This window comes from Hesperophylax consimilis, chromosome 21 (assembly GCF_061612785.1).
Source record: "Hesperophylax consimilis isolate HC1 chromosome 21, BYU_Hcon_1.0, whole genome shotgun sequence".
Taxonomy (NCBI): Eukaryota; Metazoa; Arthropoda; class Insecta; order Trichoptera; family Limnephilidae; genus Hesperophylax; species Hesperophylax consimilis.
Window position 1 is genome coordinate 17,676,629 of NC_142856.1, and position 16,630 is coordinate 17,693,258.

Consider the following 16,630-nt stretch of genomic DNA (forward strand, 5'->3'; position numbering starts at 1 on the left):
TTACGTAAGTAATCATGTATAGTCACGAACTTTATCATACAGAAGACATTTTATAGTTTCCACAAGAATTAGTAGGGTTACATAAATAATGATGTTGATAATATTATGCAATAATAATTTTACAATCGATTTGCCGATTTGCATAACTGATTGAAAAATAAAGTAGATTTGAAAAACTCGGGTCATGACGTATTACGTTGCGACTGCATCACGTTAGTAAGGCTCCGCCGCGTACCTCTACTTCTCTGATACATGAACTTGACCGCGACGTGAATACAGATGGAACTCGATGTTACAAGTCATGTAAATTTAAAAAAATAATATCTCCATAAAAATCAAATCATTGTCATCGAAATGTTTGTGGGTTCAAACATTTGTGGATTCGAAGCAATATTCGTTAATTTGCTGCCGAAATAACATGGTCCTACAAGTACAAAATTAAGACCAAAGGTTGTCGCATACAATATTACCTCAATGATAGGTATTATGTTTGAACAATTACATGTTAAAACTATGTGAAAGCCTCTACGACTTAGCTCAGTTTTGAATGGTGATATAAGCAACTGTGCATTTTTACAGTTATAGCAGGTAAATTTTCAAATCATATTGTAATATATTTGTAAACATATGAACCCCTAATGAAATTAAATAAAACCTATTCTAATAAATATATAATAACTGCAATAATTACAAAACATAAATTGAAAATGTAATCAAGTAGAATAAAAAAAAAATTAAAACAATAATAAAACACAAGTTACAATTGAAATTTAGTACAAACACACATATATTGACGCCTAATTCATTATTAAATTCAGTTACGTTTGCTTCAAAGAAATTTTATGTCCGGATCTAACTTATGTAATGTCTATAAACACTGAAACACTGGTCTATAGCCAGCCGCCTTGTCGTTTTATTACCATTAAAGCATTACCCTAAAAACATCGTTATTAATAATCCAAGTAAAATCAAAATACGAATATTCCCTGTCAAAACGAAATTGGATGAGTTAAAAATGCCAGGGAAACCTGTGATTACTCGAATTATTCAAATCATTACTTCTACAGTATTTCTTAGTCAAATAAACAGTACTGTTACTGTACGTACAACTGTAGTTAGCCGAGGTAGATATCTAATCACCTGTTATACAAGCAAGATACACTCGAACATGAACTTGGCCGTTTCGCGAATGACACCGCTGAATATAATTTATTGTTAACCTTCGCCTTGACAATGGCGCATAATGCCACATAATCAGGCGCATCAATCACGGGTGATTATACTCTAATATTAATTTATGGCAGCGTGCAAAAATATGCAATCATACGTAGTTATTTGTTGTGTGACGACACAGGAGTCCCGCTGCCTGGAGCCAAACACCATGGCACTCCAGGTGAGAAAACCCTTGGGCAGAACGAGGTTTAAAAAAAAAACGTGAAACCGCATAAGAGACCCAATTGCTACCAACCATCTGGAGCAAGTGAGACTATGGCACCCCCAATTGGGGTATGTTGTGAGGCTGAAGGTAATGGGGAGGCGAATGAGCGGGGAAGAGGAAAGTGGGGAAGTAAACACGACCAAAGCCATTTAATCATGTTTACTTTCATTAAGGACCAAAGCCCGAATGGTGGTCTTACACCAGGGCGGTACTGAGAGTATCTTCTAGTAAACAAAATATATAATATTTAAATGAGTAATGTGCGAAATAACACAAATTAAACCAATAAAATTTACTTGCGCACACCGGGATTTGAACCCGCGACTTCTGGCTTGCTAGTCGAGAGCCTTAGTATTCGACTACGGAGGCCGTCAAAAGTACAAATAAAATACTTAAAAAATATTTTTAAATTCAATAATGATTGAAGAAACTGCAAATTTTGGATATGTTGTTATGTGTGCTTCAAATGAAGTTGCCCATATGTTGCGAACTAATTCAACTACAGGAAGATTTTGAGTAAAATTCAAAATAAATAATTTGTCCAGCGAGTTGAGATTAATGTGACAGAAAATTGTGAAAAGATGGTATAAATCATTTTTATCATGACGACAATCGACACAAGAAACCGTTAATTAGAATAAATCTAAATAAATATTTATTAATTAGGTGATTTCCTATAACGTGTGGAAGATTTCTTGACATTTAAATTATAATAATAATTTATTTAAAAAACCGGTAATAAAACGCAGAAAGGGGTCATTTTTGAACAAACAGATCCAGATTCATTCCAGGAGAACAGAAGTTTAAAGAAATATATGTTTCTAATTTCAGGTTTTGGCGGCGCTAGCCGCTCAGTCTATCAACATTTCAGTGGGACTCTGCCAAGGATATTCTGCGATCCTGTTACCCCAGCTGGCCGTCGATAGGCCCGACTTCACCGCGGAACAGGCATCGTGGATAGGTAAATAAAAATATTCATCTTTACCTGAAAGCCCCTAGCCTAAACGAGAATTCTGTTATAACAGTGGGCTCTAATGGTATTTGAGGGGTTCGGCTCAAACGCACGAAACCTACCCAAAAAAATCCAGGTATGAAACGCAAGTCTGTCCAGGTATCTACACAATTTACTCTCAGTTAGTATGGTCTCCTTGTTGACGAAAATTATGTTGGTCGACAATAAGTTTCGCAAAATATTATTGCCACAATTTACGCAATTCATGGCGGATATAGAGAGGTTTCTCTAAAAATTAACTTTCATTAGCATCATCTCCTGGTGGAAAATATTATATATGGGGTAAACGGTACTATCTCTGGCACCCCCCCATTGATTGGCACTCCTGAATTGAAACAGTAATATTAGTGGCTACGGCGAGAAATATATTCCAATTTTAGACGTATTGTGTTCCCACACTATCCTATTTTTAGATGGGCATAATTTATTTCATACATAGGGCAACATTTTTCAATTGTCAACTGATCCGTGGACGCGGGTAGTGCTCATCACGTTTTATCAAAATTTCTTATTGTTTTCATAAGGTAAGTCTTCCATTATATTGATAATTATTTCAAGTTTTTAGAAGATATTGATATATTTTAGAGTATTGTGTTGTAAATAAAGGCCAAAAGTGAGTTTCTTTGCCATCCTTATTTAGTTTAAGCGCCTGGATAAGATAATTGCCAGGTGCCAATGATTGTGTGTTACATTTGTATGGAGGTCTATTCATTGGCATGCATGTCAATCACTGTACTTTCATATAATAATTGATAAATTGTGTTTTTTTAGACAATTGATATGTAGTTTTGCTTAAATTCAGCAGTAAAATTTAGAACATACATTTTTTTAATTAAAGTATTATTATTAGCAGTGCCAATCACTATAACCTGCACATGCCAATCACTATACCGATAGGTGTGCCAATATTTACACTGCCAATGATACACACTCTAAAGTTAACACCATTAATTGATTTAAAATTATTTATTAAAGTTAGTTTTGTTTGTGTTTTTTACAGATATCAAATTAAAATGCCTAAAGTTCCTGCTGATTTAAAGTATTTCAAAAAATACAAGCAGAACGACATTCAGAAGGCTTTAGATGCTGTGAAAAGTGGTATGTCGAAAAAAGCCGCTTCTAAACAATTCAACATTCCACGGTCTACTATTCAATTTAGATTGAGTGAAAAATATGTTAAGACAAGACCCGGACCAGCAACAGTTTTAACAGAAGAAGAAGAGTCTATCCTCGTTCGGTGGATTAGTACAAGCAGTCAGAAAGGTTTCCCACGAAGAAAAGAAGATATTCTGGAAAGCGTGCGATATTTTCTCAGTAAAAATCCTCGACCAAATGCATTTATTAACAACAACCCTGGGGAAGGATGGTATAAATTATTTCTACGGAGACATCCTGAAATTTGTACCCGAACTGCTGAGGCAGTAACTTCAGCGAGCTCGGTTGTTTCAGAAACAAACATAAGACGCTGGTTTCAACAAATCTACGACTACTTACATGAAAACGATTTAACTGAAATATTAAATGATCCAAAACGTATATTTAATGGTGACGAAACTAATTTCCAGTTATGTCCCAAAAATTCTAAGGTTCTGGCTATGAAGGGTACAAGGAATGTTTACGAAGTAGAACACGCACCAAGTAAATCATGTCTAACAGTAATGTTTACTTTGTCAGCTTATGGTGAGATAACTCCACCAATGGTAATTTTTCCTCTAAAAAGAATGCGACATTATTCAAGACATCATTCGATCTATACCAAGCGAATGGGGAATAGGATTGTCTGAAAATGGATGGATGAAAGGGGACATCTTCATTTCATACATAAAAAATGTCCTTCATCCGCATCTGTGTAGATCACACGTTAAATTTCCTGTAATTTTGTTTCTCGATGGTCACAAGAGTCACACAACTTTTGAATTAAGTCAGCTGTGTCAAGAATTGGGTATAATATTAATAGCTTTATATCCAAATGCAACCCGTATTCTGCAGCCTGCTGATGTTTCTGCATTTAAACCAATGAAAAATGCATGGAAAAGGGCCGTTTTGGAATGGAGAAGAACTAACGTTTCAAAAGTTCTTACTAAAACTGAATTCGGTCCGATCCTTAAGATTGTTTTGGAAAAATTTATTAACAAGACTGTTGTAGTTAATGGTTTTAAAGCTTGTGGACTTTTCCCTTGGAATCCAAATGCATTGGACTATTCCAAATGTTTGGGGAAATCTAACCATCCTCTCACTCGATTAACCTCACCATCACAAAAACCACAAGAAAATACAAATTTATTGAACTACGAAGACTTTAAAAGGATTGTTGGTGATGAAAAAATTAAAATATTTGAGAAACACCAATTTGACAATGAATCATCAGATTTTTTAGCACTGTTTACGATTTTTAAAAAATTAAATGATCAACGTTCACTAGTTTCGGACAACGAAGAAGCTGAAGAATTTGCCGGAATATCGGCTGATTTCTTATGCTTTGATTCGGATGATGAAGTACCTTTGAACACAATAATTGCCAACGATTTGCAAAAACGAGCGAATGACAGCCACCTTTTGTCAAATGACATGCCATATAAAGAATCGCCTCAATTGGAGCTAGCAGATAGCATCCCTTCTTGCAGCAGTGCATATAATTATTCACAAAAGTCCACAGAGATGAAAATAATAAATAACGACTTTGTACAAAACCAGCGCGTTACTCCCACAAAGCACAATACTTCATTAAATGATATCCTGAATTGGCCAAAGACGCCAGAGTGGAAAACCAAAAATATGACAATGAAAAAAACTTTTGTTTTGACTAGTAAAGAGTGGCTTGATATTGAGGAGGTAAAAATGAGTGCAAAAAATAAATTGGTCTTAGAAAAAGCGGCTAGAAAAACTCAAAGAGAACAAAATTCCAAAGTTAAAGCTGAAAGTTCTAAACTGATTAACAAATCAAGAAAAATATCGCAAAAAAAGAATAATAATACTGCGATTGACAATTTGCCCGTTCAAAAGCCAAATGAATGTTTGAATTTTGAAGATACTCTTCCACCAAAGATAAACAAGAATGGTTCGACTTCAACACAATTTCATTCCAAAACTTCTTGTAACCTCGTGCAAAAACCTACAAAATTACAAATAATTACTCTTCCTGAAAAGGAAAAATCAATAGGAAAGGAAAATGAACCATCAACATGGAATAATATTTTCCAAACCAACAGTGCAAGCGTACATAAATCTGTTGAACCTAAAATAAAAATCATTTCATGCGTGACACTCAAAAAACCATTTAAAATTATAGTTAAAAAACCCGTTTCTGGAAATGACAATAATATTCAAAGTCTACCAGATGACACGAAAAATCTCTCGGAAAGCGAAATTATTGAAGCTTTGCTAAAAGAAGATTGAAATTTCTTAAAAGAAGTACGTAATACCCACCTACCGCAGTTTTTTTAATATTTGAAAAATATAATTTTTTAGTAAAATGTATCCTCTTTGTGAATTGTATCCTCTTTCAATAAAGTTTACTGAAAAAAAATGTTTTCTTTACAAAAATAATATATAACACAAAGTGCCAATGATTATACTTCTTGCAATGCCAATTAATGTATCGTGGGTGCCAATGATTGTACTTTTTATATGTTTGCGATTTGATTCACTATAGTGAGAAACGCAAGCAAAATTAAAGACAGGCAACATTGAAAATGTGCACTCAATTGTTGAACAAGTCAACTGCAATAAATATATTTTAAAAAACTTGCAATGATAACACAAAATCGGGTAACAAGTTGGAAGTTTACCATAAAGTGCCAATCATTGTACTCCTTACCCTGGGTTAATTCTTTACCACTCGTCTCGGTAATATTTTCGATTGTTGGGCCGCTTCTTTGACGTGATTCTAATCCACTCGTTTTTATAGAACCCTGGTAGAAAAACATGGCTAAATTGCCTTGAAGCCCCGTAGCTTTTGAGAAACTAAATTATCTCCTTATTATTGAGCTACTTTGGTGTATGTTCTCCGGATAGAAAATTATGAACTTGACTTCCGTTGAAAGGTTTCTGGTTTTTTTTGGCCGAGGTAGGGTTCTCTTTTACTTCATACACTTCTTGTGTTGTCCATTCATTCCCGAAATCTAACGAAATAATAATATTAAAGTAGTAAGATAACCTCTACGAAGGGGACAAAGTATATTACCGTGATTTATGGTAACATGGCATTATGGTTTTTTCCAAAGCAAGAAATAATCACCAAATTGACGGCAAATTCCTACGATTATTATAATTTTTTTATTGTCACCTGTTTTAAGAACACAATGGTTAAAACAATATAATATTAAATTGACATAGGACGATCGCAAGGAATGATAAACATGATGCAATTATTATGTTACGTTTATTCTACGAATGTCACGGCAACCATCTTAGATCCTATTGAATAATTATTGCATTACAAATCAAAGAAATTCTACCTATTTGAGGATATTATTATCCAAGAAACGAATTGCTAACAATGAGAAAGTTTATATTGATGTAATATTTTCCTATTCCATTTAAACATTATCTTCTCCATTTCATTTGTATCACTCTCTTTTATTTGCAATTTCAAAGCGCTAATGACGGTACTATTGCATGAAAGACTGTGTTTATTGAACAAATTGAATTGTTACACTTCATTCTGCACTGATTTTACGGAAATTAGCGTCGTTTACTGGCTCGTTAATGTATTGTTTTCTGTAATTATTTTAGGCAGGCAGGTAATAATTTTGATGGGAATCCAGAATTATGACATCGAAGATCTCTCTCCGCTCAGTAGAAAAGTAGCATAGCTTGACAGAGTAAACAAACCAAGCTGCAAGGAGCGCAAGAGGCGGGGTGACCCTCTCTCTATCTGCGATTTGTGAAGAAATGAATTTGGCAGTAGACAGGCGAGTTGCCTGTATAATCACTATTCAGTCCTCTAAAATAAAATCTGCTTACGAATTACTAGTTAATTATCCCAAATAGGGTAAAACATGAGTTCTGATTTGTTTCCAAAATTTAATATTTTGTTATTATATTTATTTAGATACTTTTACAAATTTGTTATAATTTATAAACCTGACTCATTTTAGCGTTGCTACGCTAGGCGGTTCGTTTAAAAACGAACATTCAGATTCTGCGCAGAAGAGTCCCACAATAAACTTCGCTGCAAACCTTTGCCTTACTTTAGCGAACTTTATTTTTATTCGCAGGGTCTGGTTTTTCAATGTACGCTCTTTGGCAGTTAATGCATTACTGAGGTCGTAGTTTATTCAAAGCATTTTTGAACCCTCCTGGTGCTAAAAATGTGGTCACGTGATTTGCCTCCAGCTCATCAAAATGATACCCAGATTTCATGTTAGGCAAGTCTATCAATTTGGATGTCTAGGGTAATCAAGAATTCTGTAGAACTGAGTTAGTTTAATAGGTTGCAAGACTACTCTTTACTGCTGTTTACTATGGGCATATTATGTAGATTGTATTACCCTGGTGAAAGACTCCAATCATTGCTTGAAATGGCCTTAATGTTGGTTGGTGACTAGGTTCTCCAACCATTCTTTTACTCGTTTTCTCCATCCCCTTTATCCTCATTGGAGGTTCCATAGTCCCACTGGCTCCGGATTGTTGAGAGCAGTTGGGACTTTCACATAACAAAAATGTATGATAAATTTTGGAGATAACCGTAAATACTGCAGGGTGGAATGAGACGTGAATTGTAGTGAACAACCCGAACGCAAATATAAAAGTTTTTTCAATCCACCCTGGTTGAATTCCAAAACAAGATAATTAATATTGACCGGTCGGTGGCCGAGTTAACATCGCGTTTGGGTCCTACCCAGGCGTAGTGTGTTCAATTCGTCCGCTGGCTAAGTCCTCCATCACAACACAAGCAACATTTTCCGCTTACCGTGGTGGTAGTAGGAGATTTTCAAATATTGTCAGGTTATTCGTAACACTAGACTGCTTGTCTTTCTTTAAAAAAATATAAATATTATGTAATTTATTTTATTTCTTAAATCATGGCAAACCAAGCTTACCATATTAACAAAAAGTGCATAGTGTGAGGTGAGCGTCCGTTACGAATTACCAGTATTATAATCCTAAATTACCGCCACATAATAATTAATGTTAATCCTTAACTGACGATGAACTTTTATTACAGCCAGCTTGGGGGTCATATCCAACCCCATCGGCGCCCTGATGGGGGGCATCATGGTGGATGGGCTAGGCCGGAAGGCCACCCTACAAGCCATAGTGGTGCCGGGTCTGATAGGGTGGTCCACAATAGCCCTGTCCACTTCGTATGCAGCACTGTGCGTTGGAAGATTCATCACCGGATTCACGATAGGTAATAATTAATTATATATTTATATAATACTTTTTTAAATTTAACATTTATCCATGTGTTTATTACTAAGCGGTTTCGCTCGATTTTCAACACCCTCTTGTACACTGTCTCTATACACTTGATAACTCATGGTGGAAACTACGATGCGAGTTTGTAGTTGCGATGACCAAGAAAGTCTAGCTAGAGAAAACTAGTGAACACACTGATTTCTACCCATCCCTCGTACATTTTTCCCTTCCAGAATTTCCTCTCCTCCTTTTCAAAAAAAAAAAGTATGGATGATCTGCAGTCTCTCGTGTCTACGATGAACGAAGTACCTATGCATGAAGAATGAGCTAATGATGAATGTAAGTAAGTCGAAAGTAATGGTGTTTGAAAGAGAGAGTACGAAAACAGTGTGCAATATAGCTGTGAATGAGGAATACTTGGAGCAGGTGGATGAGTTTGTGTATTTAGGAAGCATGTTTACGAGAGATGGGAAGGCTGACAGAGATATTGAAAGAAGAGTAAATGCAGGTAACTCCATTAATGGAGGACTGAACGCAGTTGGCGCTAACAAAAAATTGTCCAAAGAAGCGAAGTTAGCAGTCCACAATGGAGTGCTGGTACCTACCCTGATGTATGGAAGTGAGGCATGGAACTGGCAAAGAAAGGATGAAAGTAGATTGAATGCTGTTGAAATGAGGTCCCTGAGGCGTATGTGTGGTAAAACCATGTATGATCGTGTGAGGAATGTGGAGATCCGCAAAGAGTGCAAGGCTGATGTAAGCGTAATGAGTAAGATCAAGAAAGGGACGCTTAGATGGTTTGGGCATGTAGAGCGAATGAGCGAAGAAAGGAGTGTAAGGAGAATATACGATGCAAATGTGAATGGTAGCAGAAGTCGGGGACGCCCGAGGAAGACATGGCACGACCAAGTGAATCAGATACTTGAGACGGGCCATGTCAAGAGTCAGAACAATAGAAGAGTATGTATTAGACGATGTATGAATGTGAATGAGGCAAATAGTGTGTGCCAACACCGAGTTGTTTGGCGGTCCGTCCTCTCTGCCTACCCCTGCGGGGAAACGGTGTGATGGTTAGTTAGTTAGTTAGTTCTGTGCAAATTCAGAGGTCACTGAGATTTTTTTACTTCCGAAAACTTCGTTTATAATTATCTTCATTTGCAAGGTATTCTCGTCAGGCATTTTGTTTATTTCCAAGGGTTTAATGATTTCATACAATGCTTTGCCAACAGGTATATTCTTAACAAATATGTATATTATGTAATAAGGTGTATATGGAATATATTTCAGTGTTCCAAATGCGCCGGTTGACAACGGAAGTGATTAATATATAATCTCCGAAGTTTTTACTGAAGACAACTGATGTACGCACGAGAATTAAATGACATAAAACTAGTTGCAAAAAACTGTTTCTTGCAGTAGATAGTTATAATAATTACATAGTAATCTAACAATGGAACGATTGTCCTCTGATATTCGGAGTATAAATGTTGTAATTAACGCATAATTGTAAGTTGTAAAAACACATTTAATGCACCTTTGAATTGTTTGTCTTCTGAACCGATCATTTTTAAATTTAAATTATCCAAAAGACACAGTACCATTAATTTTTTAACTAGATTTAAAGTATTATAAAATGGTTGGGAAGTCAGAAATTACTAAAAAGAATACTTAATCTGATAATAAAGACCAGAAAATCATGGTTTTATTGGAAGGAATAAAATCAGTGTCGTATTTCAAGTCCAAGACACATAGTTGTAATTGTATTTGAAACCGTAAAGTGTCCAAATCATCCGGAGCAAGTGGAACATTGGTTTCCCTATTTACTTAGAAGAGATGAGATGTTGAATTGAGGGGAGGAAATTTTAGATAAGGCTTGATCGAAGAGAGGATATTTATTTAGAGAAGAACCACAGACCCTTCTAGACCACATAATGTACAATCTGAGGAGTCAAGAATGTGAATTTTAAAAAGGTGAGAAGAAACTTGAACAATGTCCAATCCTCATTCGAATAAGTGAAGACATTTATCTTTTGGGGAGATGGGGGAGTTGTTGAAACCACAGTTTTGATGGGATAGTCCTATGTATTGAGGCATAGCAATATGTAATATTTAATTTTTAGTATGTGAAAACAATCCATAGAAATTAATATCTAAGCTTCCCTCTGAGCATGCAATCTTCAAGACAATTTGCTGTATAAATAATATTACTTGATTACGTCTAATTATAAAAGATCCGACGTAATTGCAAATAATATAGCATTAGGTACCACGAGTAACGGATGGAGCATGTGCACGCACATGGGGAGGAAAAAACAGTCAATTATTTGGTTGATTTGTGAAACATCACTAAAATGAGCTAGAAATTAACTATAGTGTGTTTTTGTGTAATATTATCTTGGTTTATTTTCTCAGGAATGAGTACAGCGACATACATCTACGTGGCCGAAGTGGCGACCCCTCTCAGCAGAGGTGTCCTGGCTGCTGTTGGTCCAGCTCTTGTATCTCTTGGCATCTTTATGGTCTACGTCTTGGGCTCCTTCGTTCATTGGAAGACGGTCGCATTCGTCTGCGCTGTCATATCTTTCCTAACACCTATCTTGATGCAGATGGTTCCGGAATCTCCACTTTGGCTGGCTTCAAAGGGAAGAGTGAAAGAAGCGTACGAATCTATGTACTGGCTTCGTCAAAACAACAACGTGGCCCAAACAGAACTGGACGAATTCTCAAAGGGGAACAGTACAGAAATGGAATGCAAGTTTATGGACAAAGTGAGATCTGTAAGAAGATGGTCGGTTCTTAAGCCTTTCATGACTCTTTTGGTCTTCTTCATGTTCCAAGAGCTGTCAGGAATTTACATAATTCTCTACTATGCAGTGGACTTTTTTAAAGGCGTCGGAACTAGCGTCAATGAATTCACAGCTTCAATGATAGTCGGAGGCATCAGAGTGATAATGGGTGTGTTTGGGGCTTGTCTGATTAACCAGATCAGAAGAAAAGTGTTGGCAACCACAAGTGGCGTTTTATTAAGTTTGACCATGCTCGGAGCTGCAGTTTGCGATACCTTGGGAGGAAGTCCATGGATCAAGTTGGTATGTGTACTTGGACACGTTTGTGCAAGTATGATTGGATTCCTCCAACTTCCCTGGATCATGTCTGGAGAGCTTTACCCGCAGAAGATAAGAGGAATCATGTCAGGTGCAACAACTTGTTGCGCCTATATTCTGATCTTCCTAAACATCAAGACGTATCCTAATTTGGTAGGACTCGTGACCAATAACGGAACTCTTTACATGTTCGGAGGCTGCGCGCTTATTGGGGCAGTCTTTTGTGCTGTATTCTTACCGGAGACAAAAGGGAAGTCTTTGACAGAGATCACGCAAGGGTTTGAAGAAGAGGGGAAGATATCAAATCAAGAAGACTGCGAAAGCAAAAAGGTAGAAAACACACAGAATTGGCTTTCAGTTGTCAAGAGAAAAAACAGCGTACCCAACATATCCACCAAGAATGGCGCAGCACTTAAAGCAGAAAGAAAGCTCAGTATTTGATCGACTCATAATTAAAATATTGATACTTCGTGAGCAAATAATTTGAAAATTTAGAAACACCCACAGGTTTTAAAACATATTTATAAGAAAACATTTGCGTGTTCTGAATGACTCTGAAATATTTTTATATGTTTGTAAACCGTTCTCGTAACATAATGTGATATTTATATATTTACATGTTTGTAAAATAGTTAATATAAAACCTACGTACTTTTAAAAACAAAGTTTCTATTTTACAAGTACAATTGTACAATACGCTGTGATATAGGAAACTTTAGAGAAAATTTAGTAAAGTAAGACAATCAAATTTATAATTTTTGATTATATTTAAGTACACATAAAAGCTCTAAGAAGAATGATAAATAGCTGATCATCAAAATACCTAAACTCAGTATTATTAGCATTTATCAAAACTGAGAAGTGGAAAAAGCAAATTAAGTCACTATGTATGTTTAACGAAATGATCAAATTAATATAATCGTTCAATTGGGTGGTTCATTGAATAGAATAAAAACTTTATTCAGTCTAAAACAGAGCTTATAATACTTATTGTGAATATATTACGTAGTCTTTTTTAAATAAATAATTATTTTAATTTTATATACTAACTTGTTGGTTTATGTGTGTAGTACAAAGAATAACGACACAATTTATTATTATTTGAGATTTTGATTACTTCGAATAGTGTTTGAATTCAATACATATTATGTTAATGTTTTGTATAAGTAATACTTAAATGTATCAAATAAAGAAATTATTTACTGTGAAAAAATATATTCAATTAATACTTGATGTTAGCTTGATGTTTACATCTAACATTAGAAACATAGTTAAATATTTGTAAATAAATTTATGTAAATGTAATTATTTGTACTTTATGACGTAATGTTTTAAGTTTTAGTAAGTAATAACAAGTTACATAATATTCACACTTGTAGTGAATTAAAAATCGTTTAAATGGTGAGATTACAGGTGAACGAGAAAACAAACAAGAAGCATTTTTTAAAAAACACTACTGTAAATGTATTAACTTCAATACTACCTTTTGTAGAGTTAATATAAATATTGATAAGTATATTTTAAATTCGAATGCTTCTACTCTTTTCGCCCAGTACAAATGATAGTCTCACAATAATTATACGAAAAACAACTTAGGGCTAGGGAAATGCTCGCACGGCATAGAAACCCAAAACCCACACCTAAAATTGTTACGAATGATCGCCAAAAATGGAAAATAAGTATGTTGTTACTATATTTTTATAGTTCCTGAATGACAAGGTTGTGTAGTCAAATAAATAAACATTGTAGAAAAATATCAAAAATGTTATTATTTAATAAAAATCAGAACTAAGACAAAAAAAGAGAAAGGTGGAAAATTGAAAAAAGCTTTACTTATAAATAAGATATTTTAGTCCTTGAGCGTGAAAATAGTGTTGAATATGTGACAACTTTCAAATAAATAAAAATCAATTAATTAACAAGGTCATGAATCTGATCCCTGTGGAAAGCCAGAGTTTCGTGTCCTAAAAAGCGGATATGGAACATGGTCGCGAAAATGATTTGCTAATGGGCAGACACACTTCTTAATGGAATTATTACTGATTACTCGGTAGGCGACCTCTTTTATGGCTAGTTGAATGGATGAGTCAACCCAGACCTTTCATAAGCTAATAAGATAATTCAAGCCAACATTTTTACTAGGGGAACGCGAGCATGTATTTATGTAATATGTACATAGTTTATTGAATCGTACGCATGGATACATGATGTAGGCAGATATATAGAAAAGTTGTCATAAGATTTCAAATAAAAAAATAAAGAAAAGTTACGTCAACACCGAAAATAGGTAATCGACGACAGGTAACCGTTAATTTCTAAAAACAATTCTGGCAAAATCACATATCAGGCGTAGCGAGTTTCATTAAACATAATTTGTAAATGACTAGAAAAAACAGTTAAATATGAAAATGCATCATCAATAGATACAACTGTAACACGTAAATAACCTTAAAAATTGACATAATAACATTTTGATTGATCTGTTTGCAGCGCCCATGACCATACGAATATAGGCGATACCAGTAGGATTATGAAATAGTTGCAGAAAGTTCTTAAAGCATTGACGAAATTGTTTAATCTAGTTTTTTTGCCGTAATCCATTTACGTCTTTCACGAGGTCGTCAACCGTCAGCGGTTTACGGCACATTGAGAAATCGGTGAAGTTTAGCGGAACGGTTGGCGCAATGTCCTTAAATCGGTGAAACAATCGATTAGCGAACTGATTAACGTGATTACTTCCTCGCCGATGAACGATTTGGATTATTCTCGAGTGCCAACCCTGGCGAGGTATGACCTACAAGTCGAAACTGCTGACCCCGACGTAATTCTAGACATCATTCGATTGGATGGTTTCTTCGCAACCTAATAATTTAGGTCCTGTGACTTGTCCCAAAACAAAATCAGGGCCAGACTTGATTTTAGTAGGGGATGCCGTTATTAAGACGTGAGTGAGTAATTTATTATTCATCATAATGTAAATTACATAACGCCGTATTTTGACAAAAACCATTCAAGTCACAGTTTTTGGGAATGTTACTTTTCAGTGGTTTCACATGGAATAGTCTTCAAGGTTCATCGTGGTGAAGTATTTTTTACTGATTGAGGAATTTTTAGTAATACAAATTAATGTATGCGTAAAATTAAAAAAAAAAGTTTTTTCCCGAAAGCAGAGATGAAAATTTTCAACCATAAAAACTCTCATAATTGTACAGGATGTCCGGGGGTAACGTGTACTTACTTCCGGGGTGATTCTACATGATTTTAGAAGTAGAAAAACAAACAATTTTTTTCGAAATTCCAACGTTTTAAGGTAATTTTTAGGTAAACAAATTGAATTGTTAGTAGGAAAATAAATATTCTTCTATGGAAAAATATTTTAGCATGGGAAAAAATAGTTGGAATATCGACAAAATTTAAATCATGTAGAACCTACCGAAGTTAGTGCCTTTTACCCCGGGACACCCTGTATATTTTACATCAAAATTTTGAAAAACAGATAACAACTTTCATATCAAATTCAAGAAATTAGTTTTACACATTTGTAAATATTATTTTTTTTCGTCTTTCGTTTTACCAAAACTACGGTCTATAATATTAATATTATTTGTTAATCCGGCTCGAAGGACCATTGACCATTTCCGGATAGGTTTCGCAATCGTTGTGGTAAATCGGTAATTGGATAATTTGTGAGATGAATAGTTTGCAATCTTCTTCTATAGGTATAATTAGGTTACTAAAATCTATACGAGTATGTTTAGAAAGGGATAGTAAGAAAAGTAGAGAGGATATAACCCATTAATAAAAAAATAACGTTATTATTACGGTTAATAAGAAATTTAAACAAAATAAATACGTATTTCAAAAACATATAAAGGTACATATATATTTTTTTAATTCTGGTAAAAAATATTATATTATTAAAGACACGTACTTTAAGTACAAAATAAATTTATACAAAAGGAATCTCGTAAATAAATATTATACGAGTATCACAGTTAGGTACTTATCAACATTTACAGCGCCCTTCAGATGATTTTTCACGAAAACGGCGCTATATAAATTAGCGAAATATTATTATAAATATGATTTATCGCTTTATTACAATCAGTTCCAATTTTGAAAATGACACTTAAATTCAAAGTAATTCAGACTTCTGGAGTTCATTGAATCAGAGTTGCAGACAGACACACACACAACCGAAGTTAGTATTTTTAATATCATCATTTTGATAAAACAAAATGGGTTGAAAACTTTTTTGGATTTAGGGAGCGACAGAGAAGGTGGATAAAAATAAACCCAATTAAATATTATTTCCTAAATGGTATTCCAGTCTATTATAATATGTAAGTAAAATACAGCCTGACTTGAAGATTTTTGCGATGTTGCCATAATTGCACGTAATTATCTAATGAAACTTCCAGAGTTTGTCCCAGAATAATCTATCTACGTGACTAGATTATCTAACAGGAAACACAACTGTAACATAATACGTGCCAATGGAAGAAAAAACACAGTATCATCTACGTTCTATTATATTTACTTCCCTGAGAGATAGTCAAAAAGATTCAGTTGAATTTGCACAAAAATGGCATAACTACTCAAAAATTCATTCATTCTAATTCCTTCCTGGTGCAGAACTAACTTACCTATGCTAGTGCCCCTGGTAAAAATAATTTGCCACCGGGTGTCCAAAGGCGTCCGAAAATGATCGGT

The 16,630-nt window shown here is 34.7% G+C and overlaps 2 protein-coding genes and 1 pseudogene across 14 annotated transcripts in view; 2 read left to right on the plus strand and 1 right to left on the minus strand.

The window, feature by feature from the left end:
* LOC149413687 (facilitated trehalose transporter Tret1-like) overlaps positions 1 to 13,660 on the plus strand; it is a 79,600-nt gene extending 65,940 nt beyond the window's left edge. The window contains exons 3-5 of the mRNA XM_089644604.1: positions 2,270 to 2,399; positions 8,620 to 8,805; positions 11,226 to 13,660. Coding sequence (XP_089500730.1) covers positions 2,270 to 2,399; positions 8,620 to 8,805; positions 11,226 to 12,358 — 1,449 coding nt within the window. The 3' untranslated portion in view covers positions 12,359 to 13,660. The remainder of the gene's footprint in view (positions 1 to 2,269; positions 2,400 to 8,619; positions 8,806 to 11,225) is intronic.
* The window catches only part of rg (A kinase anchor protein rugose), a 941,488-nt gene that overhangs the window by 82,229 nt on the left and 842,629 nt on the right, over positions 1 to 16,630 (minus strand). The window lies entirely within an intron of this gene.
* On the plus strand, positions 3,464 to 7,264 carry LOC149413688 (uncharacterized; annotated as a pseudogene).